This window comes from Puma concolor, chromosome D2 (genome assembly GCF_028749965.1).
Source record: "Puma concolor isolate L17-30 chromosome D2, mPumCon1.1.hap2, whole genome shotgun sequence".
In the NCBI taxonomy this organism is placed as follows: domain Eukaryota; kingdom Metazoa; phylum Chordata; class Mammalia; order Carnivora; family Felidae; genus Puma; species Puma concolor.
Genome location: NC_141677.1, coordinates 8,834,000 through 8,861,892, shown reverse-complemented (window position 1 = coordinate 8,861,892; position 27,893 = coordinate 8,834,000). Strand labels below are relative to the sequence as shown.

Sequence of the window (27,893 nt, the reverse complement as noted above, 5' to 3'; positions counted from 1 at the left end):
CTCACATTAAACTTTTCTTTCTTTTGGGCAATGGTATGTGTGGTACTAGTTTTCTGTTTTAGCCTATACGTATTTTCTCCTTATTACAAATTTCACGTGTCATTTGCATAATTTTGAAAACTAGCATTCCTAAAATAAAAGTCAGATGTTAGTGGACATTATTTGAATGTATTGTTGTACTTGGTTCCAAGTACTTGATCAATATTCGCACCGCTTCCGGGTAGTTATCTGTTTTCAAGCCCCCTGACTGCGGGCTGCCACTTGTCACCAGCTGTCACTGTGAGTAATCACGGAGGGAGCGTCCCGAAAATCCCAACAGCGCTCCGGCGGCTGGAGGAGGCCAGGCCATATTACCATATGTCATCCAAAATGAAGTTGCGATCGAGGCTTCTGGGAAGCGTAGTTCCAGAGTGAGGCGCGCGGGGCTTTTGGGCATGCGCAATTCCACCTCCTTTTGACAGTCGCCATCTTCTGTCTCCTGCCCCAGGGCGGGATAGGACTCCGGGGCCTGCAGGTCTCCGCGGTGCGGCAGAGGGCGGGGCCTGGAACCTGCGCGGGCCGGGAGCGGTGGCCGAGCCCCTGCAGGTGTGTGGGAGGCCTCTCTGCGGGTGCGAGGCCGGGGGCGGGGGGAAGCCGGGTCTCCGCGGCTGCGACGAGTCGGAGAACTTGGAAGGCGCCGCCCCCCTCTGAGCGCCCGGCTGGCCTCCGAGGACTGGGGAGGGGGCCGGGCAGGGGGCTTGGCGGGGAAGCCCGTTGTCCATCTGCCGCCCCTCCCCAGAAGCCTGGCTCTCGACCTGCGGAGCCGGGCGGCCCGAGTTGGCCTGGGGCGCGGGAGCAGCGGGGAGGGACGCGGGGGGAACGGCTGTTGTGACGTGGACCCCGGGCCCGCCGCGTCCGCGCTGGCGTGGCTGCTGGCGTGGCTGTCGGCGCCGCGGCGGTGTCAGCCCGGGGGACCTGCGCGCGTCCGGTGCCCGCCACTTAACTGGGCAGGATGACCTGGGTACGACTCGGACATTCATCTGTAAAATAACCACACTAACTACTGGGGTTGTTTGCTGTATTAAATAGGGCCGTATATATAAAGTTTGATAAGGACTCAATAAAGGTGAGCTGCTTTTATTATTACCGAGGTATGCTGTTCTTTTCATTCTTGGCTCATTTAATCATAATCATCATGACCATCCTTTGAATCGGCATTAACCACCTCCATTTTAATAAACAGGAGTACGAAAGGTCGGAAATTGATTGGTTTACTCAGCGTTAGCGGTGACGGGGGTGGGTAAATTCGTTTTATTTACTCTTTGGTTCATGCGGTTTCCTACAGCCTTGGGCTGTATTTAGTACAATAATTGTCCCTCAGCATAACTGTGGAGTGTAATGGACCTAACCTAGTGTTCGATTAACAAAAATTCTTGAGGTTTCCTCAGAACCCTTGTGTCAAAAGGATAATTGAGGCCCTTCCCTCATTCTCCAACCTATTTGTATTCTCAGAGGAATGTTACACATGTAAATTGAGCCCTGAATCTTACATATTATTGGAGAAGCTGGGAATCCTCTCCAAGCCGGAGACTACTTTCTAGAGGGGGAATGGGACACACTTTATTAAAAAGACAAAAACTGGAATTTCATCCTTGCTCCGTGTTATTAAGGTGCTATCATAATGCCTCTGGCTGGTGTATCTGGGCTTATTATTAGGCATTTTGTAAGCATCAGGCCATCGGGAAGAGCTTTCTGCTATCTCAGCATTATGGCATCTAGTTACCTTTTGCTTACCTACATCAAGGGCCTGTTCTGGGATTTATGGTGTCAAATTGTTATTTTAGAAGTTAGATTTGTGTCCCTGTCATAATTCTTCGAGGCCTAATTAAATTTTACCCTTGGCCCAGCCCAGGCTTGGAGGGGACCGTGAATTCCAGGGTACTGTTGGGATTGTGGCACTGAGTGAAAATTTACAGAATCAAAATGGTACGTGAAAGTTTGAAAATTAGATCTAATCCCTCCTCACGTTAAATATAATACCACTGAAACGAAGTCACTAGGTTTGTTAATGCCAGAGACTAGCACGGAACCAAAGTCTCCAGGTCCACTGCACCATGCTTAAGTCAAAACTGGTGTCTTAGAGAAGTGATTTCTGAGAAACTGCAATTTAGGGAGAAGAGACATGTTAATTTTTGAGAGCTCTGAAGACTTTCTAACTTCGTGGGGTTTATAATGTTAATAGGAACAATTGTTATGTAACAAACACTTCTTTATCAGTTCTTTTCAACATCATTTGTAATGCCAGCATAGGGATCCACACTTTGGATATGTGTTATACATTTTGCCTAACTTGCTCTTATTGGATGTTTAAGTTTTCAATTCTTTTGTATTATTTAGTAAATGGGTACATAATTTGCAAAACAGCTAGTAGGAAAGAAATGTTTAGATTCACTCAAAAATTTCCCAGATTCATCGAGGTTGTATCAGAGTCACCAATGGACAGGTGGGTATTCCTTTATCATGCCCCTTTCTATTCCTTCTCATGGCTCAAAGGGATATTTTCCTAGGGGTTTATGTTTGACTAAAATGTATGGAAATTTCTCGCAGGTGATTCCTGAGCGGCAAGATAAGGTCTCTTAAGACTTCTGTCTTCCACCTTTCCCTGTTCTGGCTTCATAGTTTCTATCCTTTCCCAAGAGCAGCAGAACATGAACAAGTATCAGGTGAGTCATTTATTTAGCCCTGTTTGTGTGTGTGTGTGTGTGTGTGTGTGTGTGTGTGTGTGTATTTTCAGTGAGTTTTATGAAAAAGAGCCCATATATTAAACTAGAAAAGTGGAAATAGTTAAAAATCACCTTCAGGGAAAATACTGTGTGAATAACACAGCAGTTCCAGAATGCAGACCCCTGGCTTCCCCAAGACCTTTTCAAAGGAGTGTATCAGGTCAGAACCCAATACTAAGATGCAAATTGCCTTTTACACTGATGGTGTAAAAGCAGTGGTGAATAGATTGCTGTTGGACATGAATGAGACAATGATAGCAGGTGACTGTACTCAACAGTAAAAAATTCACCTTCACTTAAGGACAGCCTTGATGAAACAGTAAAAGTAACTAATTTTATTACATTTTGACCCCCCGAATACCCATCTTTTTTTTTTTTTTTTATTTATTTTTTTTTTTTTTTATTTTTGGGACAGAGAGAGACAGAGCATGAACGGGGGAGGGGCAGAGAGAGAGGGAGACACAGAATCGGAAACAGGCTCCAGGCTCCGAGCCATCAGCCCAGAGCCTGACGCGGGGCTCGAACTGACGGACCGCGAGATCGTGACCTGGCTGAAGTCGGACGCTTAACCGACTGCGCCACCCAGGCGCCCCGTCTTTTTTTTTTTTTAATATTCATTTTGGAAAGAGAGAGACAGTGCAAGTGGGGGAGGGGCAGATACAGAGGAAGACACAGAATCCAAACGAAGAAGACTCCAGGCTCTGAGCTGTCAGCACAGGGCCCAATGTGGGTCTCGAACTCATGAACTGTGAGATCCTTACCTGAGCCAAAGTCGGACACCCAACTGAGCCACCCAGGCGCCCCCCCCCCCCAAACACACCCCTTTTTACTATTCAGTATGACCAAATGGGAAGTGCACATACAGTTCTTTTTGCTGCATACTGAGGAATGATGGTTGGTCATTTAGGAAAAGCACTTGTGCAACTGATTTGTGAGCTCTCCTAGCCACCTTTTTTGCTTGAAAGAGCAACTGTCAGACAAACTATAGTTATTCGGAGAAGTATTTACCATTTTCCCAAAAATGGCTGAAGTGAGCCTGTCACTTCAAGGAAAATGACTCTTGGTATTTATTGCCAATGTTAAAAGTTGAGGTTTCGGGGCGCCTGGGTGGCTCAGTCGGTTAAGCGTCCGACTTCGGCTCAGGCCATGATCTCACGGTCCGTGAGTTCGAGCCCCGCGTCGGGCTCTGTGCTGACAGCTCAGAGCCTGGAGCCTGTTTCAGATTCTGTGTCTCCCTCTCTCTCTGACCCTCCCCCATTCATGCTCTGTCTCTCTCTGTCTCAAAAATAAATAAACATTAAAAAAAAATTAAAAAAAAAAAGTTGAGGTTTCAAGTGAAACTTAAAATTTTGGAAAACTTGTATCCTCCGCTGTGAAGCAGACAACTTCTAATATATAAGATTTTTCCGAGGAGATTGGTGGGGATACGAATAAATGTGATATATTTTCTATATGTGTCAGCATTTGAGTGATATTCCTCGTGTATGTGCTCAGAGGTAAACAAGCAGTTACAAGGACAGCATGATACAGAGAAGTGAGGAACAGGGGATAAGTTGATTGGGGAACGCCACTCTAAAAAGTAATATTTGAGGGGCGCCTGGGTGGCTCAGTCGGTTAAGCGTCTGACTTCGGCTCAGGTCATGATCTCACGGTCCGGGAGTTCGAGCCCCGCGTCGGGCTCTGTGCTGAAAGCTCAGAGCTGGAGCCTGCTTCAGATTCTGTGTCTCCCTCTCTCTCTGCCGCTCCCCTGTTCATGCTCTGTCTCCCTCTGTCTCAAAAATAAATAAACATTAAAAAAAAAACTTTTTTTTTAAAAGTAATATTTGAGAAATGTCCTAAATTAAATAAGGGAACCAAGTACAATTCTTGGGGAAGCGCATTCTAGATAGGAAGAACAATAAATACAAGCACCTTGAGGCGTGTTCCAGAAACAGTATTCAAGACATTGAAGCTAGAGGCAACCTAGGGAAGAATGACCTAGAGGTAAAATCAAAGACGTAGAAGGGGCTAGAATATGTAGGACCTTGTGGGCTGGAGAAACACTGAATTTCAATTTTATTTATTTATTTATTTAGTTAGTTAGTTAAAAGTCATTCAAAATAATGTGCATAATGTATATGTCAAATTTAGGGAATATTAATGAAACAGTTGTATCCCCTATCTGGCTTAAGAAATGACTATTACTAGTATCTTGGAAGCCCCTGTGTGCCCCACCTTAATCTCCTGTCACCATTCATTACCCAGAGAAAAATGAATGCTGAGTTCTGTGGTAACCATATCTTTGTTTTAAATTCCCAGCCCTTTGGTAAGCACTTGACATAGTCAGTCTTACATAACCATCACAGCCCAACTTCTGACATGGTATTTCTACTGTATCATAAATTTTTTGAACAGACATTATCTGTTTTTTGTTTTTAATTTTTTTTTTAATGTTTATTTATTTTTGAGACAGAGAGAGAGCATGAAGGGGGGAGGGTCAGAGAGAGACAGAGACACAGAATCTGAAACAGGCTCCAGGCTCTGAGCTGTCAGCACAGAGCCCGATGCGGGGCTCGAACTCACAGACTGCGAGATCATGACCTGAGCCAAAGTCGGTCGCCCAACTGACTGAGCCACCCAGGCGCCCCAGTCTTTTGTTTTTTTAAGCTGAAGTTTTTTTAAGTTTGTTTATTTTGAGAGAGACAGAGACAGCATGAGCAGGGGAGGGGCAGAGAGAGAGGGAGAGAGGGAGAATCCCAAGCAGGCCCCCAGCTTCAGTGTGGAGCCTGATGCAGGACTTGAACCCATGAACCGTGCCGTCATGACCTGAGCCAAAACCAAGAGTTGGCCACTTAACTGATGGAGCCACCCAGTGCCCCAAACATTTTACAGCCAGTTATTACACAGGGCTTGTTGGTATTGGATTCTTTTTTTTAAGTTTGTTATGTATTCTGAGACAGAGTGAGCAAGCTAGGGAGGGGCAGGGAGAGAGAGAGACACAGACAGAGAACCCCACTGTCAGCGTGGAACCTGATGCGGGGCTTGAACTCACGAACTGTGAAATCATGACCTGAGCCAAAGTCAGATGCTCAACCGACTGAGCCACCCAGGCACCCCCACTATGTAGACATTATCTGTTACTAACTAAAAATCGTAGCTTTTGGGCATGATAGTGGGAGAAAGAGGCTTTGGAAAGAGGGAGAAATAATGTAGGAGGAAGCTCAAAAAAAAAAAAAACAAAAAACAAAACCAAACTTACCTACTCTACAGTTCTGCTTCTGTCAGTTTTGAATGTGTATCTATGTGCCATTCTCCTGATCCAGAATTCACTCGACCGTGCTACAGTGTTTCCCCTGTGTTAGGCTCTGTAACTAATTGCTGAGTTGAACGGTCAGTTTGGGACAGCACAAATGACTAGCGAGCCTTTTTGTTTTTTGAAGTAACTTTGAGTACAGTCATCACGACCAACTCTTAGAAAAGTTCATTTTCTGCAGATACTGTATTTTTTTATTTGTTCATAGCCATTTTGGTCAAATTAGATCTTTTTTATCCCTGAAGTTGTGTTGGCATAAATTTTTCTCTTTGAAAACATCCTTTATAATTACTGTTTTTTTAAAAAAAAATTTAATGTTTATTTAAACATTTGAGAGAGAGAGGGACAGAGCCATGAGCAGCGAAGGGGCAGAGATTGGGAGACACAGAATCTGAAGCAGGCTCCAGGCTCTGAGCTGTTAACACAGAGCCGGACGTGGAGCTCGAATTCACAAACTGAGATCATGACCTGAGCTGAAGTCGGCCGCTTAACCGACTGAGCCACCCAAGTGCCCTTATAATTATTGTTTTTATTCTGGTTGTTTCCTTGTTTTAGTGAGGATCTGCTGGTGGAAAATTCTCACTTTGGTTTTTCTGAAATATAAATGAAATTTTTCACTGTGTATACAACTCTTGGTTGGAAGTTCTTCTGTTTTAAAACATTGAAAGCATTCACTATATTATACTATTGAAAACCCACCTTTTAATTTGTCAGACATCTAAAGTAAATTTGTGTGTTTTGGACTAGCTATTTTTAAGATCTTATTCTAGTACGTTTGTGTGTGGATTTTTCATTATCCTAATGAGATTTGTTGTACTTCGTGTAGGTTGAGCATTTTGAGTATTATTGACTTTTAAGCTCTACTTTTGTGTTATTTTGTTTATTGCTTAGCCTGGCGACTACAGTATGCACCATTAACTTATCACCTATGTCTTCAAGTAATATTTATTCATGAACAACATAGTAACTTTCTTCAGCATAATTCAATTTACATCCTCCCACCCGTGTGGTCCTTGTCTTATAGCTCACTTTTACATACAGTTTTAACCCCAAATATTTGTTATTTTTACTTTAAACGGTATTGACTTTTTAAAGTAACTTGAGTATGCATGTGTGTATGCACATAAAATACTGCTTTATGTTTATACAAATATCTGTATATACAGGTATCTGTATTCCTTCCTACAGGTCTGGGATTGTCTCTGATGTCTTTTCCCTTCAGCCGAAGCAGCTTGTTTTATCATTTCATGTAGTGCAGGAGTGACGGCGACAAATTCACTTCATTTGTCTTTCTGATAATGTCTTTATTTCACCTTGGTTTTTGAAGGATATTTTTTTTGCCAAATATAGTCCTCTATGCTGAGCATTTTATTCATTTCTGCATTTATAGGATGCCTTTGTCTTCTGTTTCTGAGATGTCAGTCTCATTGTTATTCATCTGAACATAATGTGTCTTTTTCCTCCACTTGTGCTTAAGATTTTCAGTTTTATCTTGGGGCGCCTGGGTGGCTCATTCGGTTTAGTGTCCAACTCTTGGTTTGGGTCAGGTCATGAGCTCACAGTTCATGAGTTCGAGCCCTGCATCAGGCTCTGTGCTGACAGCAGGGAGCCTGCTTGGGATTCTCTCTCTTCCCTCTCTCTCTGGCCCTCCCCCACTTGTACTCTTTCTCCCTCTCTCTCTCAAAATAAATAAACAACCTTAAAAAACAAAAGAGATTTTCCATTTTACCCTTAGTTTTTGACAGTTGGACTGTGATGTGCTTAGGTACAGTTTGTTTTGTTTTATCCCTCTGGGATGATAAAGGCTTATGGTGTGTTCCTTTTATCATTTCAGGAAATTCTTGAACACTTTCAGATATTTTCTTTGCCCCATTCTCTCTTTTTCTTCCTAAGATCTAAGATTGCAGTTACACAAATGTTAGACACCATGTACATATTGTCCTGAATATCTTCAAATGCTGTATTTAGTTTGGAGGCTATTTTAGTTTTTTAGTTTGAATATTTCTGTTGAACAGAGTTTTTTTCAAGTTCATAGTTTCCTTCTGCTTTGTTAATTCTCTTCATTTCATAAGCCCACAGAATCCACTTCTGATACTGTATCTTTTAATTCTAAAAATTCCTGGGTTTTTGTTTTTTCTGCTATGACTCCCCATTCTTTCATTTCCAGTCTGTTTTTTCATGAAGTCATTTAACATTTTATTGTAATTACTTTGAAGCCCTTATCTGCTAATCCCAACATCTAGGTTGTGTCTGCTTCAATAGGCTTCTTTGTTTTTAAGTCTGTTTACTGATTTTGAGAGAGAGAGAGAGAGAGAATGTGTGCATGCGTGTGAGCTGGGGAGGGGCAGAGAGAGAAGGAGAAAGAAAGAATCTCAAGCAGGCCGCACACTGTCCATGCAGAGCCTGATATGGAGCTTGATCCCATTAACCTTGAGATCATGACAATGGACGCCTAACCAACTGACCCATCCAGGCGCCCCTAGGCTTCTTTTTTTTAGTATGTATCAAAATTTTCTACTTTTTTGCATGTCCCCTAATTCTGTATTATGTGCTAGACATTTTATAAAGGGACAGTAGAGGTCAAAGTAAATAATAGCTCCAGAAAAAGGCACATCCCTTCATCAGTCTGGTTGCTAAACTGATCTAAGATATACTTGAGCTGACCCTGGACATTAGGGTCAGTTCACCACTGGCTTCAGATGATTTAAGGGCAGAATGCAGGCTTTCTCTTCAGCACAGCTTGGGATCTGACCGCCACCAGGTCTCCAGTGATCTGCTGTTCAGCCTAGCCACCAGCTAGGCTACTGAGGAGTAACTGAGAAGTTCTGCAGAGCCTTCCCCATCTGAGACCTCTCGTCCTGCCCATCGTCTCTGCCCCCAGCCATTGGAGGGTTGACACCACGTACTCAGTAGAGGGCTCGGGGGAAAACTGGTGGCTGTTTGTACTTCAGAGCATCCGTGTCTGTTATGGACCTTCCTATGTGGTTCCAGAAACTGCTTCCCCAACTTATTATATGTGCTGCCAAAACATTCCCTGGTTCTCCAACTCAAAATAAATTGATCACCTTGAGACACTTGGGAAATAAAAGTGAGGCAGACACTAGGCTTCTGTTTTGAATATGAAACCAGATAGTATCAAATGGCAGGTTGGCGATCACTTGCTTTGTGACTAAAGCTCTTAGCGATTCTAATACGTCACAGAAGCCCGCAAGCAAACATGAACATTTTGCGAAAAGTTGGCCTGGTTCTCTCTGTCCCCTACTAGCCCCCAAAAGTGAAAGAAGTTGTGGTTTTCTTTTCTCTTCTGAGTTTTTTTCCTTTGTTCATCTTTGGATTCTTGGTTCTCTTAGAGGTTTTGGAAAACTTGTAATTTTCTAGGTTAGGGGCTTGTTCTCATGGTTATAGTGAGATCAGCTTCTCTTTTCCTTTTCTACATTCTATTCAGAACTAGCTTCTTATTCTTATTCCTGAGATGCCAGCTCTAAGATATTTTCTGCCCTGCATTTTTTCCCTGCTTATGAAATTTGAAAATGCCCTGAGAATACGAATTAAAGGCACAGGACTCATTCCAATCAATTTCTTTTTTTCTGGGATTTTGATCCCTCTAAGTCTGCTGTGTATGCCAACGTTTGATACTTTTATAGTTTTTTTAGTACGTTTTGTGGGTATTGGCTTTTGCTTTTATTAATTGTAGCAAAATACACATAAAATTTACCATTTTAACCATTTTTGATTACATAGTTCAGTAACATCAAGTACATTCACATCATGGTACAACCATCACCACCATCCATCTCTGAAACTTTTTTCATCTTGGAAAACTAAAACTCTACCTATTAAACAGTAACTCCCCTCCCCCCTTCCCCTAGAAACCACCAATCTACTCACCTATGAACTTGACTGTTCTAGGCATTTCATATAAGTAGAATCATACAGTATTTGCCCCTTTTAACTGGCATATTTCATTCAGCATAGTGTCATCACTGTATCATGTGACAGGATTTCCTTCCTGTTAAAGACTTTAAAATGATATTCATCTGTTTGTATTTACATTTAGTTTATGCATTCATCTTTTTTTTTTTTTTGCTATTGATGTTTTATTAAAAATCAAGATTCCATAACTTTTAATGAGTTAATGAGTTCCATCTTTACTTTTGCATCCACTTCTGATAATATTCTCAGCCGACTTCTGTGATGGAGCTGCTTCTCTACTTTTAAAAATATTTTATTTTCTTAATGTGTCTTTATTTTTGAGAGAGAGCATGAGGAGGGGCAGAGAGACACAGAATCAGAAGCAGGCTCCAGGCTCTGAGCTATCAGCACAGAGCCCAACGCACGCTCAAACTCACAGACCGTGAGATCATGACCTGAGCCAAACTCAGATGCTTAACAGACCCAGGCACCTGCCTCTTCTCTACTTTTAGCTGTGGAGTTTGTTCTGCTTGTCTTGGTTGTTTGCTGAGTTATTCACGGTGATGTGTTACCTGCTTGTATCCATGGGATGGAGTGAGCTTAGGGTCCTCCTACTCCACCTTCTTCTCAGCTTCTCTGTTATGCATTCGTCTTCATGGACACTGGGACATTTGCCCCTTGTGGCTATTGTGAATAATGCTGCTATGAATACTTGTGTACAAGTATCTGTTTGAGTCCCTGCTCCGAGTTCTTTTGGATATATAACCAGGAGTGGAATTACTGGATCATGTGGTAATTATAGGCTTAGGTTTTTGAGGAATCGACACATATCCTCTGTAGTAGTTGCACAATTTCACATTCCCACCAGCAATGGACAGGGGTTCCAGTTTCTCGATATCCTTGTGAATACTTGGTATCTTCTGTGGTGTAAAGTTTTTGTTTTGTGCTGTGTTCTTATCTTCCTTATTTAACTTAACAGCAAAATCCATTCTTTTTGGGTATACATTTTAGTGAGTTTTGACACATGCATAAAGGCACAGTCATCACCACAGTGAAGATATAGAACAGTTTCATCATCTCAAAACTTTCTTGGTCCCTCTCACCACCACTAATTCCTGGCAATCACCAGTTTATTCTTTATCCCTATAATTTTGCCTTTTCTTGTTATGTCATATAAATTGAACCAAATGGTTTGTAGTTTTTTAAGACTACCAACTGGCATTTAGCATAATGCATGAGATTTAATCATGTTCCAAGTATCAACAACTCATCCTTTTTCATTGCTAGAGACTATGGACTTGTATGTATGTACCCCATTCATTAATCTGTTCACCAGCTGACAAATATTTGGGTTTCTGGCAGTTATGAAAGGAGCTGTTACAAATATCTGTGTTTAGATTTTTGTGCTTAGATTTTGTATGTTTAGATTTTCATGTATCTTGGGTAGGTACCTAGGCAAGTGCTTGCTTGGTCATATTTAAGTATTTGATTAACTTCATAAGAAACTGCCAAACCGTTTCCAGAGTAGCCGTACTGTTTTGTATTCCCACCACAAAGTGCAGGGCTCTGCTCGCTTCACATTTTTGTCTGCGTTTGGTATTGTCAGTTTCTTTTTTTTTTTTTTCTTCAAGAAAAAAAGGGATGCTGATAGGGATGTAGTGGTAGGCCATCATGGTTTTAATTTGCAGTTTTCCTAATGACTAATATACTGGAAATGTTTTAATGTGCTTATTTGCCATCTATATATCTTCTCTGCCCAAATCTTTTAAATTAGGTTATTTTCTTACTGAATTTTGAGTTCTTTATATGATCAAAGCATTTTGAGAGTGCTCTGTGATTTTCAAATATTTGCTCGCTTTCTGTGCCTACTCTTTCCACTCAACTATATCTTTCACAGAGCAAATTTTTCTGACTTCCAGATTTTCTTTCTAAATTTTGTGTGGTGTTGTATCTAAAGAGTTTTTGCTTAGCTCAGAGTCACAAAGACTTTTTCCTATCTTCTAAAAATGCTGTAGTTTTTACACTTTGCATTTAGGTTTATAATTCATTTTGAGTTGATTTTTGTATATAAAGTATAAGCTATTGGCTGAGGTTCATTTTTTGTTTTTTTGTTTTTTTTTTTAATTTTTTTTATTTTTTCAACGTTTATTTATTTTTGGGACAGAGAGAGACAGAGCATGAACGGGGGAGGGGCAGAGAGAGAGGGAGACACAGAATCGGAAACAGGCTCCAGGCTCTGAGCCATCAGCCCAGAGCGCGACGCGGGGCTCGAACTCACGGACCGCGAGATCGTGACCTGGCTGAAGTCGGACGCTTAACCGACTGCGCCACCCAGGCACCCCTGAGGTTCATTTTTTGTATATGGATGCTCATTTATTCCAGCTCCCATTTATTGAAAAGCAAATGTATATACACTACCTTAATATATACTAGCTTGACATAAATGTATTTAGAGAAATGATTACGGATGTGTGTATACACGAGTTCATACACATATGTTTTCTAACTCTGCCGAAGTGCCTGTAAACAGTGACGACAGTCTAGTAGCAACAATCATACGTGGTTCACAGGTGTTGATTTCTAACTACCATCCTCCAATGAAAGGGAACTAGAATAACATGGAAATGTTTGATTTGAGGGATGAGGTAATAGAAATTTAGAATAAGCCCATATAATTTTGTAGTGTCACAACGTATGTGCTCAGAAAGATGAGGACGTGTCAAGGGGACATGGAGCCAGCCTGAAAGACCTTCTCGTAGGCAAAGCTGGAACAATTGAGCAACAAAATAACACACTACTGGATTCTTTTTTTTTTTTTTTTTTAATGTTTGTTTATTTTTGACACAGAGAGAGAGAGGGGCAGAGAGAGAGGGACACAGAATCCGAAGCGGGCTCCAAGCCCTGAGCTGTCAGCACACAGAGCCCGACACAGGGCTCAGACTCACGAACCACGAGATCATGACCTGAGCCGAAGTTGGACACTCAACTTACTGAGCCGCCCAGGCGCCCCACACACTATTGGATTCTAACGCAAAACATTAAATATTTGAAGCCATAGTGATATAAATAAATGACTAAACAAATAAGTAAGCAGGGAGAAGAGGATATTCTTTGTGAAAAATTACAATATATGTAGATAGTGCCAACTTCTACAGGTGGGGCCTACTCCCTCTTCGAGTATGTGCTGGACTTAGTAAATTTCTTTTAAAGAATACAGTGTGAAAAAGAAAAAGCTACTCTACGGTGGAGAAAACTGGCAAAAACTACCTTAACAAAGTAATCTAGGTTATCATCACCAGTGGTATTATGTACCCACACTGATATATACTTTTATACTTTATACACTTTTCAGTTTTATTTATTTAGAGAGGGTATGCACACACACGTGAGCGGGAGAGACGGAGAGAGGGAGGAGAGAATCCCAAGCAGACGCCCCCATACTGATATATTATGATGAGGACTCTTTGTTATTCTCCCTCAAAACCTATAATCTTCAGTTTAACCAGCATAAACCCTAAATTAAATTACTTCTGCAATTTGACATCTATTCTGGGTGTATTCCTTCATTTCCCTTAATTTCTCTAAGACTGTCTTATTTTTTTGTGTTTAATTTTTTCTAGTGTACCATTTTGATTTATTCATTTCCTTTTATTTTTCTGTTACTTTTAAAAGTTATCTTCATACTCTGGTTTCTCTTCAGATCGTATAAATCTTTCGCCTTTTAAAAGTTATCTTCTAGTGGTTACCCTGACAATTACAATTAATATCCCTAATTCCTAACAATTTGAAGTGATACAAATCTAGCTTCACTTGCATAACAGCAACTGCTGAAACAGCTCATTCTTCCCCCTTCATTTTGTTAGTGTCACATATATTCATATTTTGTGTGCCCACTAACCTAGATTTACAGTTAACTATTTTATTCATTTGACTTTAAACCATACAGCACATAAAGAGGAGTTATAATAAAAAATACAATAGGGGCGCCTGGGTGGCTTAGTCCGTAAGTGTGATTTGTGAGTTCTAGCCCTGTGTCGGGCTCTGTGCTGACAGCTCAGAGCCTGGAGCCTGCTTCATATTCTGTGTCTTCCTCTCTCAGATCTGTCTCACTCTCTCAAAAATAAACAAACATTACAAATATATACAATAATACAGGCTTTTATATTTTTCTACGGTCACCTTTACCTGTGTTCTTCATGTGGCCTTGAATTACTGTCTAATGTCTTTTCATTTCAAGCTGAAGAACTCCCTTTGACATTTCCTGTAGGGCAAGTCTGCTAATCCCTGAGCCTTTATCTTCAAATACCTTTTAATCTCTCCTGCACTACTGAAGGACAGTGTTGCTAGAATTCTTGTTTGGCAGTTTTTTTCGTCCAGGAATTTAATGCATCATAGTGCCTCTGGTCTTCAAGTTTCTGTTGAGGATTTAATCATAGTGAGGATCTTGCTGCTTTTAAAAGACTTTTTGTCTCTGGTTTTGACAGTTTGATTATAATGTATATTGGTATGGAGCTCTTTGAGTTTTCCTTTTTGGAGTTCACTGTGCTTCCTGTGTGTACACATTTATGTCTAGCATCAAATATGGGAAGTTTCTGGCCATTATTTCTTCAAATATTATGTCTCTTTTCCTGCCTCTTCTCTGGGACTCCCAGTTTGCTTCTGTTGGTATGATTAATGGTGCCCTCACAGGTCCTGTTAGGCTCTGTTCATCTTTCATTCTTTGTTTCCTTCTCCTCAGACTGATTCATTTCAAATGTCTTCAGTCTTACAGATTTTTCTGCCTGCTCAAATCTGTTTCGATGTGTTGTATTGAATTTTATATTCCAGTTACTGTACCTTTGAATTTCATAATTTCTTTTTGGTTTCTTTTTATAACTTGTATCTTTTTGATATTATTTGTTCATACATTGTTCTCCTAGTTTCTTTCAGTTCTTTGTCAATGGTTTCCTGTAGCCCTTTGAGCATGCTTAAGAGAGTTGATTTAAATTGTTTGTCTAGTAAATCCAATATTTGCATTATCTGAGGGATGATTCCTGTCAATTTCCTTTTCTTTCCCCCTGTGAATGGGCCTACTTGTTTATGCCTTTACCTTTTGGTTAGAAGTTTTGTAATATGAATAAACATTATAATGTGCTTGAGTCTGGAAAGTAGGTTGTCCCCCTCCCCACGGTTTGCTTTTGCTGCTCGCTGAAGGCTGGACTTGTTCATTTGTTTACTCTCCAGTTTTTCAAAGGCTATGTTTCTTGTCAAGTGTGGTCATTGCCATTTCTGTTCCATTATCTCAGAGGTCAGCCGGTGATGTGACAGAGATTTCCTTAAACTTCTGGAACCAAAAAGAAAAATCAAATACTCACTCGATATTTACATAGTGGCTCTACACTGGGGCACTCCTTCTCCATTTAACCATGCTGTCTACCCTTTTGCCTTACCCTCCACCTCTTTGGAAGAGCCCTAAGATTAGCCAGAGATGGATGTCAGCCTAGTGTCCTCTCTAGTGTTTTCTGAGCCTGTGTCCAGCCCTGGGCATGCACATTGCTCTCTGGAGTCCCTGGTTTATGCACTGTAGTCTGTGCAGGCCCTTTTTCTCCCTACTGTCTTCCTCCTCAGCTTCCACCTTCCCGGGCATCTGGAGTTGTCTCTGCTTTTCCCAGCACCGTCATGACGTAGTTTTCATTGAGTCTGGCCCAGGATGCCATTCCAGACCTAGAAGGGCAAAAGGCAGGCAAGCCTCTGCACTCACCCACCAGGAAACCACTAGACAGATCAATACACTTAGCAGTTTTTGAACACAAAATCTGTGTTGTCTCACCCTGTCAATCTGCACCAGGAACACAGGCACTGTCCCTACTGCCCTTGCTACACTGGAGAGGGGGTTGGTAGGTGGGCAAGCAGAAATACCAGTGCTTTCTTCATGGTTAGCATCCTCTTTCTTAGGTACCTCACTAGTTGCTCTAAGCTTTTCATTTGTTTTTAGAATTAGATGCTAGAGTTCTGAAAAAGTTGATTTTGTCAGTTTTTGCCAGCTTAATAATGGTTGTCTCAGTTGGAGGGAACAATTTCTGAAGCCCTCTACCATCATTCACATCGAAAGGTTTTTTAACTACAAGAGCAATTTACTGAATAAATACATAGGACTATTCAGCTCTAGGTATTTCTAAGTGAGATTTAATATTTTCTTTCCAGGAATTGGTCCATTCCATCTAAGTTGTCAAATTTATAAACTTAGAATTGTTCACAGTATTTTTTATTATTGTTTTAACATTTGCAAGGCCTATAGGAATTGTCACCCTTTTCATTTCTGATATTGTTAACTTGTTTTGTTTTCTTCATCATTCTGGATATAATTTTATCAATTTTCTTGATCATTCAGAGAACTTTTTGTTTTCCAGTAACACTAAACAAAAGTGCTCAAATATTATTTCCAAATATTTGGCACTTTCCTACATAATTTTGTTACTGATTTCTAAGTTTAAATCAGCTGTGGGCAGAGAATATTTTATATGATTTCAGTTATTTTCAGATTTGTCTTCTGGTCAGAAAATGATCTTGTCAGTATTCCATGAAAAGATGTGAGCACGTTGTTAACATACTAATCAGTATCTAGAAAGGACAGTGTGATTGTTTAGTATGCACAATAGTCTATTCCTTTTCATGGTCTCTGAATGCAATCCATTTTAACTCCCCACAGCTTCCTATTATGGCTATACCAGAAATAAGTTCTTAGTGACCTCATATCTGTTAGCTGTCATTTCTGGCTTACCACGTGCTTTTCCTTCTTGTTTCCTTTTCAGTGTATCCAAGTACTTTGGAGAATACTTGCATAGTTTGTATGCTTTTAGTATCCTTATGTTTACAAAAACATCTGTTTTTAAAAAGGCTCAGAGAGAGTGAGTGAGCATGAGCAGGGGGAGGGCAAAGAGAGAGAGGGAGAGGAGAATCCCAAGCAGGTTCCACACAAAGATACACACAGAGATACATACGAGCCCCAAGATACAGGGCTGACTCACAAACCATGAGATCATGACCTGAGGAAAATCAACAGTCAGAAGCTTAACCGACCTAGCCACCAGGTGCCCAAGAAGACACCTTTTTTAAAATTTATCCTTGATTGAAAATCTGGCAAGGCATGGGATTTTAGAGTCAAAACGTTTTTCATTAGATCTTTGTGGGTGTTCCTTCTTTGTCTTGCAGCATTTGGCTCCGCATATGAAAAGTCACATGTCCATTTTATTATCTTAGGTATTCTCTTAATTGCCGAAGTGATATTGCTATAAGAAAACAGTACTTGTAAGTATTTCATCCCAGGTGTTGCCTTGTAAAGCAAAACAAAACAAAAACAAAAACCCTTTTGTATTATAAGGGAATACAATGTGTATAACACCATTTTGTGTTTCTCTTTCTGGCTGCTTTGTTCCCACACTTAGAGCCAGTGTCTTCCTCTGCTTTATGTGGTCAGTTCATTTCACCAGTTCTTGTCTTCAACTGAATGCTCTTTAAAAAGGGGGTGAGGACAAGGAATCCTAGAAGCTTGACTCTGATCAGTTTCCCTGCCAAATCCATTGTTCTGTCCTTATCAAACTCCAGGCCTTTGTTTTCCCGAGCTGTCAGGATGTGCATCCAAAAGCTGGTTTCTCTGAAGAATTTTAAGTCTTCCCAAAATTTCTCCAATCATCGTGCTTAATGATTACAGCTTTCACTCCCTTGCTGTGCTCTTACCCAATTACTCTACCTTGGATGTTTACATTTGGCTTCACAGTAGAACTGCCCATTTGTTGTGAACCTGTCTGTCTTTGGTTCCTGAGCACTCTCCTCCTGGCCTGCTCTTCTATTTAGAGAAGTTCCGTCAGGCTTCGGTCTTGGCCTAGTTTCTCCTACCATCATCTCGAAAATTCCTATTTCCACAGATTTATTTTTCTTTTTTCTTTGGACTCTTCCAGAACCCTGCTAAATATATATGACAATATTATTTGTGGAAATTCACTTACATATGTATCTGCCAAAATGGACAGTTCCAGCTGTATGTTCAACAGTCACTTCACAGTGTGAACAAAATTCAACTCATTGCCTCTTTCTGCCCAACTGATTCTTTTTCTCATTTTCTCAATTTCTTTTATAGAATAATGTTAGCTGGCAAAATACAAACATCTCCACACACCACAACCTGCTGTATAGCTAGGAGGCAGGACACTTCAGTTTATGTATAAGTTGGGAGATCACTGACAAGAGCAGAAGCAGCTGGGAGCTCCCCCCAGAGCAGGAAGTCAGGAGGGGGTTGATGGAAGACAAAGGATGGTGAGGTCACAGTTGTAAAGGAACAGAAGATCAAGTGGACTCTGCCACAAGCAGAGGCGCTCACCCTGATTGGGGAAAGATGGGGGAAAGTCTGGAATCGTGGGGTCCAAGTACTGGCACCGGGATTAAAAAAGAAGGGACTCAGAATGTGTGCGGGAACATCAGCAACTCAGAGGAAAAGAAATAGAATTCCTGTGTGCCCGTACTGAAAGCACGTAAGAAAACAAGCAGCTGAAATCAGGTGCCCTAAAAAAGAAAAAAAACAAAAAACACTACACAGAATCTAAAGATACCTCCCCCAGTAGTGCTTTCTTCAAGAATGTGAACATATGGGGCTCCTGGGTGGTTCAGTCGGTTAGGTGGCCGACTTCAGCTCAGGTCATGATCTCGCGGTCCGTGAGTTCAAGCCCCGCGTCGGGCTCTGTGCTTACAGCTCAGAGCCTAGACCCTGTTTCAGATTCTGTGTCTCCCTCTCGCTGACCCTCGCCCGTTCACGCTCTGTCTCTGTCTCAAAAATAAATAAACGTTAAAAAAAAGAAAAAAAACATTAAAAAAAAATGTGAACATACTATGCCAATAGAGACATTTTTGAACCAAGTAACACTTTCACCCCTCCCCAACATAAAATAAGCTTTTATCTTCATTTGATCATGAACCAAAAATATTACTCAACATGTATACAATGCTAATACAAGAAAAATTGGAATGTGTGAACTGACATTTTTTCAGCTGACGTCAATACTCGTCCCCCAAACACACACAAAGTAGAGGAGAGTACAGCCTTCCAATATTACATGTTTCAGACAGGAAAGAACCTGAACCCCAGAGATTAAAGCCTCAGAACAGAAATGGAAAAACAAGTAGATATAAAATGTAAGCAAATTAACTCAGGAAAGAAATGGTAGAACAGCACATCATCTCAGAATAGAAGATTAAATTTCAGGGCACCTTGGGGAGAAGATGAATGAACGCCTGATAAATGATACACAGGAGAAATGGAAAAGAGACCCCAGGGAGTGGGAAGAATTAACTGGAAGAGGAAGACAGGGTAACAGAAGTAGAAGCTGAAGTAGGATCCGTCAGTAACAAAATCTAAAACTGATATTTAATCAGAGGAAACTTTCCATAAAGAAAAGGAAAACTGAATTACATACTGAAAAGACTCTCTGTGCCAGAGAGAACTGGCCCAGAATGGTAAACACCAAGAGAGAGTCTAGTAAAACTATTAGACCTAAAAGCAGAGGGAAAAAAAGAGTCCTCTAGGCCACAAAGAACAAAGTCTAAATAAAATTGACAGAACTCTTTTCTTTTTGAATGGACATAATTCTCATTAGCAACTTATATGTAAAAGAATAGGATGGTGTTTTCAGGAAAGAAATGTGAAGCAAGAATTTATATCCAATGACGACGTTCCTCAAATTTTCACATTTCAGGTTTTATGAAATATAAGCAACGATTGGAAGAAATTTCATAGCCCTAAATAGTCCTGTCAATAAAAATGAGAGAATGAAAATAATTGGCATTATAGTTCTAGCCATTATCAAACTATAGAGGTACTATGGGAAGTAACTTCCCCTTCTCTCAATAATTAATTTCCAAGGAAGTTATTTTTTACCCACTGCTGCTACTTTATTTTTTTTTTTTTCATGTTTATTTTTGAAAGAGAAAGAGTGTGAGCAGGGGAGGGGCAGAGAAGAGAGGGAGACATAGAATCTGAAGCAGGCTCAGGCTCTGAGCTGACAGCACAGAGCCGGATGCAGGGCTTGAACCCACCAGCTGTGAGATCATGACCTGAGCCGAAGTCCGATGCTTCACCGACAGCCACCCAGGTGTCCCCACTGCTGCTACTTTAAATGTTTATTGCTCATGTATGCCTCTTAATTTTGTAACACTCCATATTTCTGATGTGCTCTTGCCTCTTCTTTAGTGTTTTTTTAACTTCAAAAAAGCACGAGTGGAGGAGGGGCAGAGAGAGAGAGAGATGGAGAGAGAGAATCCCAAGCAGGCCTATGCGGGGCAGGGCTCGATCTCACAAACCAGATGATGACCTGAGCCGAAATCTACAGTTGGCCACTTAACCGACTGAGGCACCTGGGTGCCCCTTTAGTGTTTTCTTCCAAGCACCGGTCTGCTCCTGTAGCTCTGCTTACTACCCACATGTACCACTTCAGTAGCTCCGTTATCTATACTCGCATCTACAAAGTGAAGGGATGAACACCCCAAAAACATGTAAGACAGTCCACATAGTATAAAATACTAGAATTCGTTTTTTAATTATAAATAGAAATAAAACTTGCCAATTTTTAATAAACGGATTATTACAAATATAAATTAATAAGCAGGTACCAATTCAGTGGGTATGCAAAATGCATTTTAATGGTCCAGAGACACATTCAGAATTATTCCATATTCTGTCACCGGACCGGACTGTATTACCTTCTAACTAATCTTTGTCCAACACCCTATTCTCGTATCAGACCGTCTTCTTTGTAATTTTCCTCAACTTGCCATTTTTCATGCGTCCATCCATGTCTTTGTCAGTTCTGTCTTCTTTGCTCCCAAAGTTTCCATTAGTCAGCTTAACCTAGAAAATCTAACTTGATAACACAAAATTCAAGTAACCAGTCCCTCTTGTGACCATTTTATATCGCGTACATGTTTCTGTCAGAGCACCTGCCGTGTGTATTGCATTTGAGTATTTACGTCGCTGCCTCCTTGTCAGACTGTGTGCTCCTTCACAGCAGGAACAGTTGCTTTCATTCATCTGTGTATCTCCTGGCAGGATTCCAGGCATGGAGCGGTAGCTCAGCAAATAGAGTGAGCAGATATTTTATCTATGTACAGAGTAGCCATGTATCCAGCTTTCTAGAGTAAACCTGATGGCACATTAAGAGCTAGTTCACAAGTGGTTTTTTCATGGTACTCCACTCTGAATACTTCAGTTTCAAGCAAAATATGTTGTTACAGGGACCTGTAACATTCAAGGATGTTATTGTGGAATTCACCCGGGAGGAGTGGCAGTTACTGGACGCTGCTCAGAGGACCCTGTACAAGGAAGTGATGCGGGAGAACTACGGTCACCTAGTCTCAGTGGGTGAGGAAAACTTCCCCGTGTGGAACTGCCAGTAGTTCGCATTTCCTTTCCCAGTTGCTGCAACACGTAAGGTCCCTGTAGGGCTGCGCCATATTGGCTCTGTTTCAGGGGTCAAATGTGATGAGGCCATTTCGGGCACCGGAAAGAATGCGTGTCCCCACCCTCGCCGGTGAAAGAATCTAAATTTGCCGAGCCAAAGTAGGACTTCAGTGTTCTCAAACTGTACTTCCTTATCCTTCACAGGCCCTAAATCCCAAGTAAACCGTGTTTTCTTCTCCATTCATAGGTTACTGTGTGAATAAGCCAAATGCAGTCTTCAAGCTGAAGCAAGGAAAAGAACCGTGGATACTGGAGGTGGAATTTCCACGTCGGAACTACCCAGGTGAGAGAGAAATTAGAACCCTTGTCGCTAGTGAGGTGGTTGGTGCCTTTTGCCTTCTGAAATGTGTTTCAGGAACCTCTTTTTTAAATGCCCTATACATCTGGGAGTGACTGAGGGCACTTGGTCTGCATATGCAAGCAACATAAATCGCACCTCCAGTTTTCATTCTTTCCACATAAATTCGTCCTTTGCCAGACTTTGTAAAATACATTTACTTTTCTTTCCTGTATACAAAACTAATTCCTGCCTAACCTTGTCTTAGATGTTTGTCTTTTTTTCTGGAATTCCCATTATTCCAGTACCTGGGAATTAAGTGGGAATTCTAGAACACTATAATCTTAAAGTATTAAATCTTAACAATTCTTTTTTTTTTTTTTAAGTTTATTATTTGAGAGAGAGACAGAGAATGCGTGTACACGTGAGCAAGGGAGGGGCAGAGAGGAGGAGAGAGAAATCTAAGCAGGCCCCGCGCTGTCAGCACAGAGCCCAATGTGGGGCTCAATCTCACAAACTGTGATTATCATGACCTGAGCTGAAATTAAGAGTTCGATGCTTAACCAACGGAACCATCCAGGCACCCCTAAAGTGTTAGATCTTAAATCTGACCATAAATTTTTCTTCGAATGCCATTTCCCTCCTTTCATTAACAATGAAATGTGCCTCAGTTATTTTCAGCACCAGTTTATTAACTTCCTGTTCTCTCTTTAAACTCTGAAATTAGGTTACAAGTCATTATGCCTTTCATCAGTTATATTATTTCAGAGTTGATACTTCCTTTTAGATGGTGTTTGTCTTTCACACAGGTACTGATTATCCCTCCTAAAATCTGCACCTTATTTGGAGTGTTATAACACTAAGATAAAAAAAACAAAAACAGAAAACCCACGAAGATGATCTCACTCTGCTCCTTAAATGCTTTTCCTGTACTTGTGAGCTTCTGCGTTGCCAGGACTAGGAACAATGCCTGGTATTTCTTAGTTGTTCACTAGGATGTTTGTGGAAATATTCAATCTGAACTCACAAGAGACAGACCCTTTCTTCTGCTCTGTGCCTTTCACAGTCACTCCTGCAAGGGCTTATCCTTTCTTAAGACCAAAGACACACAGGCTCTTGTTTCCTGTGCATCTCACTTAGCCTTGCACATGTCCCCGTCACGTTAACTTCTTACATCTTCCCTGCAAAGGCCATGAAATTCCTACCCCAAGCCCCTGCTCTTTATCTTTCGCTTCCTTTCAGGCCTTTAAAGAGGAGTAAATCTAAAGGTCAGTAAAGGTTCCAGGATCATGTTCAATAATTCATCCTTAAAGATCATGTAGTAAATTGAAGCAGAAATGTCGAAACTAAGACAGGAAAGCAGTGGAAGACTGGCATTGGGTCGTGGTAACGCTACTTTGGAGATGCAGTATTTTTTGGTGGTCAGGCTTGAAAACGTCTGTGCTACAAATGGAAACTCATCCTGTTGTACGATGGCTTGCACACTGCTGTTTAATCATCTTTCCTTTGGGATGTATGTGTTCCTGGGTCTTCTGTCCCGGTGAAAATTACGCCAGTGAGACGGAGAGAGCCCGGAGTGTGGAACTGTTCCTCCACACACGTTGTGATGTAGTCACTGTAGGGACTAGACTAGGCATCTAGACTGTCGTGTGTGGGTACAGAGGAAATAAAGTAGAAGTTTATAGTCACTGATGAACAGTAAATTACATTCTGGCTGACAAAGGCTTAGCTTTGCATCCAATTTCATCTTTCCCCAATATTTCCAGTGGACACAGTCGTCTACTAACTTTTCTTTTCACCCTACCTACTGTTCATTGTCTGTAATGGGCTTACCGCATTCTGAGTCCCAGATTCTTGTGCAGCACTCTGAATGTCTTTTGTTCTCTGCTCCCCATTCTTTTTCTTTTTCCTTAACTTTTTCTCCAGGTTTTTAAAATGTTTGTAAAGTGTCAGAGTACTTGGGTTTATAATGACATTTCTTCCCTTGTCTGCTCCAACCGTCTTTAGTGTTTATATTTTTTCTAAACCAAAGGCATAGAGGAAATTTGCATATAAGAATTCCTTTATTTGGGGAGATTGCCCTGAAGCCTAAGAATCAGCCCTACAACCATAATAATATGTTAAGATTTAAATGGTATTAAATTTTGAATTCCTTTGTAGAAGACCTTTGGAAGATTCATGACTTAGGAGCAAGATCCCAGGGAAGCCAAGCTGAAAATTCAAGGCAAGTTCAAGATTGTGATTTTAAGATGAAAAGACTTGTAAAAAAAAAAGTGTTGATGGGAGTACTGGAAGTGGGAAGGCACTAACTAGTTCATACTAAACGTGAGAAAACTAAAACACTGGAGTGAATTCCAAAGAATTCACTTTCCAAATGGGAAAGCCCTCTTCCCCAGTGGAGATCTTCTGTAGGACCAGGAGATTCAAACTTTGAAGCAGTCTTTCATTTCTTCAATTGCACAGGAAGGGAGGCTTTGTTAACCAAAGCAGATCTCAGGCAATTAAGAGACTGCATACAATGCAAAGGAAGGTTCCTGCTACTTAATGTTAAACCACAGTGTGTGTCAGAACATTCAGAGTAGAGAAACCATGAATCGAATCAGTATGGGAACATCTCTAGAAATGGGTTCTCAGCTAGAGTACCTTATGCATTACTGACTTTGGGAATTTCTCTCTAGGAATGGAGAACTCACAAAACACCAGCAAACTCCTGCCAGAGAGAAAATCTATAAATGTAGTGAATGTGGAAAGTCCTTCTGCCAGAAGTCTATCCTCCTAATACATCAGCACACTCACTCAAAGGACAAACCCAGGGAATGTGGGACATCGGTCCCTAGGAATGGAGACCTCACAAGACAACAGAAAGGTCAAGCCAGAGAGAAAACCTATGAATGTAAAGAATGTACGAAAACCTTCTACCACCTGTCCTCTCTTAGTAGACACTTGAGAACTCATGCGGGGGAGAAACCCTACGAATGCAATCAGTGTGAGAAATCCTTCTACCAGAAGCCACACCTTGTGGAACATCAGAAAACACACACAGGAGAGAAACCCTATGAGTGTAACGAGTGTGGGAAGTTCTTCTATGTCAAGGCATACCTCATGGTACATCGGAAAACACACACGGGGGAGAAGCCGTATGAATGTAAGGAATGTAGGAAATCCTTTTCCCAGAAATCACACCTCACGGTACATCAGAGGACACACACAGGGGAGAAGCCCTACAAATGTAAGGAATGTGGGAAATTCTTTTCTAGAAATTCACACCTCAAAACTCATCAGAGAACTCACACAGGAGAGAAACCCTATGAATGTAAGGAGTGTGGGAAGTGTTTCTACCAGAAGTCAGCCCTCACAGTGCACCAGCGAACTCACACAGGGGAGAAGCCCTTTGAATGTAATAAATGTGGAAAAAACTTTTACTATAAATCAGACCTCACTAAACACCAGAGAAAACACACAGGGGAGAAGCCTTATGAATGTCAAGAATGCGGTAAATCCTTCTCTGTGAATTCAGTCCTCAGATTACATCAAAGGACTCACACAGGAGAGAAACCCTATGAATGTAAGGAGTGTGGGAAATCCTTCTCTCAGAAGTCACATTTTATCATACATCAGAGAAAACACACAGGGGAGAAACCCTATGAATGTCAGGAGTGTAGGAAAACTTTTATCCAGAAATCAAAACTCACTGCCCATCAGAAGACACACACAGAGGAAAAAAGCTTATAAACAGCATGAATTGGGAACTTTTTTCTGAGTTCATCCTTCAGAATAATCAGATAATTCACACAAGACCAAAAAACTTAGGAATATCATCTATATGGGAACGTTTTAGTCATAAGAGTGTTTCTTGACAGCAAATACACAAAAATTCTTTGAATCTAGAAGGAAGAAATTTTTACCATATGTTAGACTTTAGTGTCAGACACTCTACAAATTGTAAAGCGTGAGAGAGACCATTCTTTTAGAAGTCACAGTATACTGTACAACACAGAAATCACATGAGAGAAGAACAAATAAAAAAAAAAAGAAGGTCAGGAACTTTCTGGTCAGGGCAGCCATCACTAGATATCCCAAAGCTCACGTGAATGAGAGCCTCCTATCCGTGTCCATCCTGAGCTTCAGAAATACTTTACAGGTGGACTCCAAACGCTCAAAGGGGTGACTAGACGTCAAAACAGATCCAGAAGCCCTTCTTGAGAAGTGACATCTCTGTGACCTTCAGATGAGCGATGCCAGGATAGAACCATCGCAGACATCTCAGATACGTCAGTTTCCTGACAAAAACTCAGTATCTGTATTGGGTGAGAGTGACAGTTACGCCAGAAGTCATGTTGCAGCGACTGGATTGTGAGGGTTGGGTTATTTTTTTCTTTGAAGAAACCTGCAAATGTCTAGATAGATAGATAGATGAAGCTTTTTAAAAAGCACAAACCCATTGAGAAGCCAGGTGACATCCTTAAACTCACGTGAAAAGTCCTTGAGTGGAGCTGACGTGTGTCCGCGTGCTGCTAGGCCGATCACAGATGTCTGTGCGTACACGGATCCCATCCGTAAGTGTACACAGGAAAATCCGTAACCTCAGCTCCGCAGCTCTCACGTGCATGAGGAGATCCCACGTCAACCCTCAGCATCGACTCCTGTTGTTCCAGTGTGTATTTTAAGTGTACTGTTCTTTTAAAATTTAATGCATCTCTACTTCCTGGCATTTTTAAGTGAATTCAGATGTTCCTGAACTGATCCTTCAGAAAGAAGCTAAAAGTCTTTTTGTAAAATTCTCCAGTTGTCTCGTGGTCAGCCAAATTTTGCATTAGGGACACATTTATTCCTAAGAAAAGACTGAGTTTATTTTATTTTATTTTTTTAATTTTTTTTTCAACGTTTTTTATTTATTTTTGGGACAGAGAGAGACAGAGCATGAACGGGGGAGGGGCAGAGAGAGAGGGAGACACAGAATCGGAAACAGGCTCCAGGCTCTGAGCCATCAGCCCAGAGCCCGACGCGGGGCTCGAACTCACGGACTGCGAGATCGTGACCTGGCTGAAGTCGGACGCTTAACCGACTGCGCCACCCAGGCGCCCCAGACTGAGTTTATTTTTAAAAACAGCTGATGAAAACAGTCTGTATGATAAACAGTGCTGTGTGAAGAAGTAGTGTCTGTCCTACTGTTGATGTTTTAGGAGGGTGCAGAGGTATCTGCAGGACGATTTTGGTGAGGAAGGATGTTCTTCACACAACATGGCAGCGGTTAAGAGTGTGGACTCTGGACTCCCACTGCCAAGGCTCAGATCCCATGGGGCATGCCACTTACCCTCTCTCTGTGTGCCTCGGTTTCCTTTTCTATAAGAGAAGTGAGAATGTTAGAATTGCTTGGAGGTATGAATTAATATTTTTAAAGCACTTAGAATAGCGTCTGAGACACGAGAAAAGCGTAAGTTGGCTACGACTATCATTATAATTGTATTTCTTGAATGATGCTGGAAAACAAAAAGGTTGGCTCCCAGCATTCATCACTCACTTTCTTGCTGTAGTGCCTTGCTTTGGCTTCGTTGTGCATTTTCCTACGAATGATTCAGATACTCACGTGTGACCCGCTGCCTGTCTTTGTAGCCTTACAAGCCAACAGTGGTTTTACGTTTCTAAATGGTTGAAAAAAAAAAAAAAAAAGAATATTTTGTGACATGTGCCGATTATATTCAGATTTGTGTCCATAAATAAAGTTTTACTGGAACACTAATAAAGTTATAAAACAGAGACCGCTGTCTCTGTTCTGCCTGAGGCTGCCTTCAGCACTATAAGAACAGAGTTGAGTAGTTCTGACGGGAGACCATATGGCTCACAGAGCCTAAGACAGTTACTGTCTGGCACTTTACAAAGTCAAGTTTTTCTGTTACTTAGGACTGAAGACATCACAATCAATGTATACAGTGTACTTTTATATATGCTACATGTTCCAGGAGTGATGCATACAGCAGTTTGTGGGTGGGTGGTTTTTGTGGTGTATTTATTTTGTACATTGTATTTATATGTTAAAAGCCTAAGCATTAGAATTTTTTTTCAAAGAAATGTGTTTTACTTGTTGAACTGTCATAAAATGCAAACATCTTCTGATGGAATGTAGCACTACATGTATGAAATAAACATTGTCTGAATTAAACAGAA

The 27,893-nt window shown here is 41.1% G+C and overlaps 1 protein-coding gene across 1 annotated transcript; it reads left to right on the top strand.

Annotated features, from left to right (window-relative positions):
- Positions 1–459: 459 nt before the first annotated feature.
- On the top strand, positions 460–27,893 carry ZNF25 (zinc finger protein 25). Its single transcript, XM_025915058.2, has 5 exons — positions 460–2,702; positions 21,226–21,352; positions 21,639–21,734; positions 23,889–23,952; positions 24,407–27,893. The coding sequence occupies exons 1-5, from the start codon at positions 2,688–2,690 to the stop codon at positions 25,458–25,460; spliced, it is 1,356 nt and encodes a 451-aa protein (XP_025770843.2). The 5' UTR covers positions 460–2,687; the 3' UTR covers positions 25,461–27,893.

Coding starts and splice junctions, on each gene's coding strand:
- ZNF25 (XM_025915058.2), top strand. Junction 21,353..21,638: donor CGGTCACCTAGTCTCAGTGG/GTGAGGAAAACT, acceptor CTCCATTCATAG/GTTACTGTGTGAATAAGCCA. Junction 21,735..23,888: donor TCCACGTCGGAACTACCCAG/GTGAGAGAGAAA, acceptor ATTCCTTTGTAG/AAGACCTTTGGAAGATTCAT.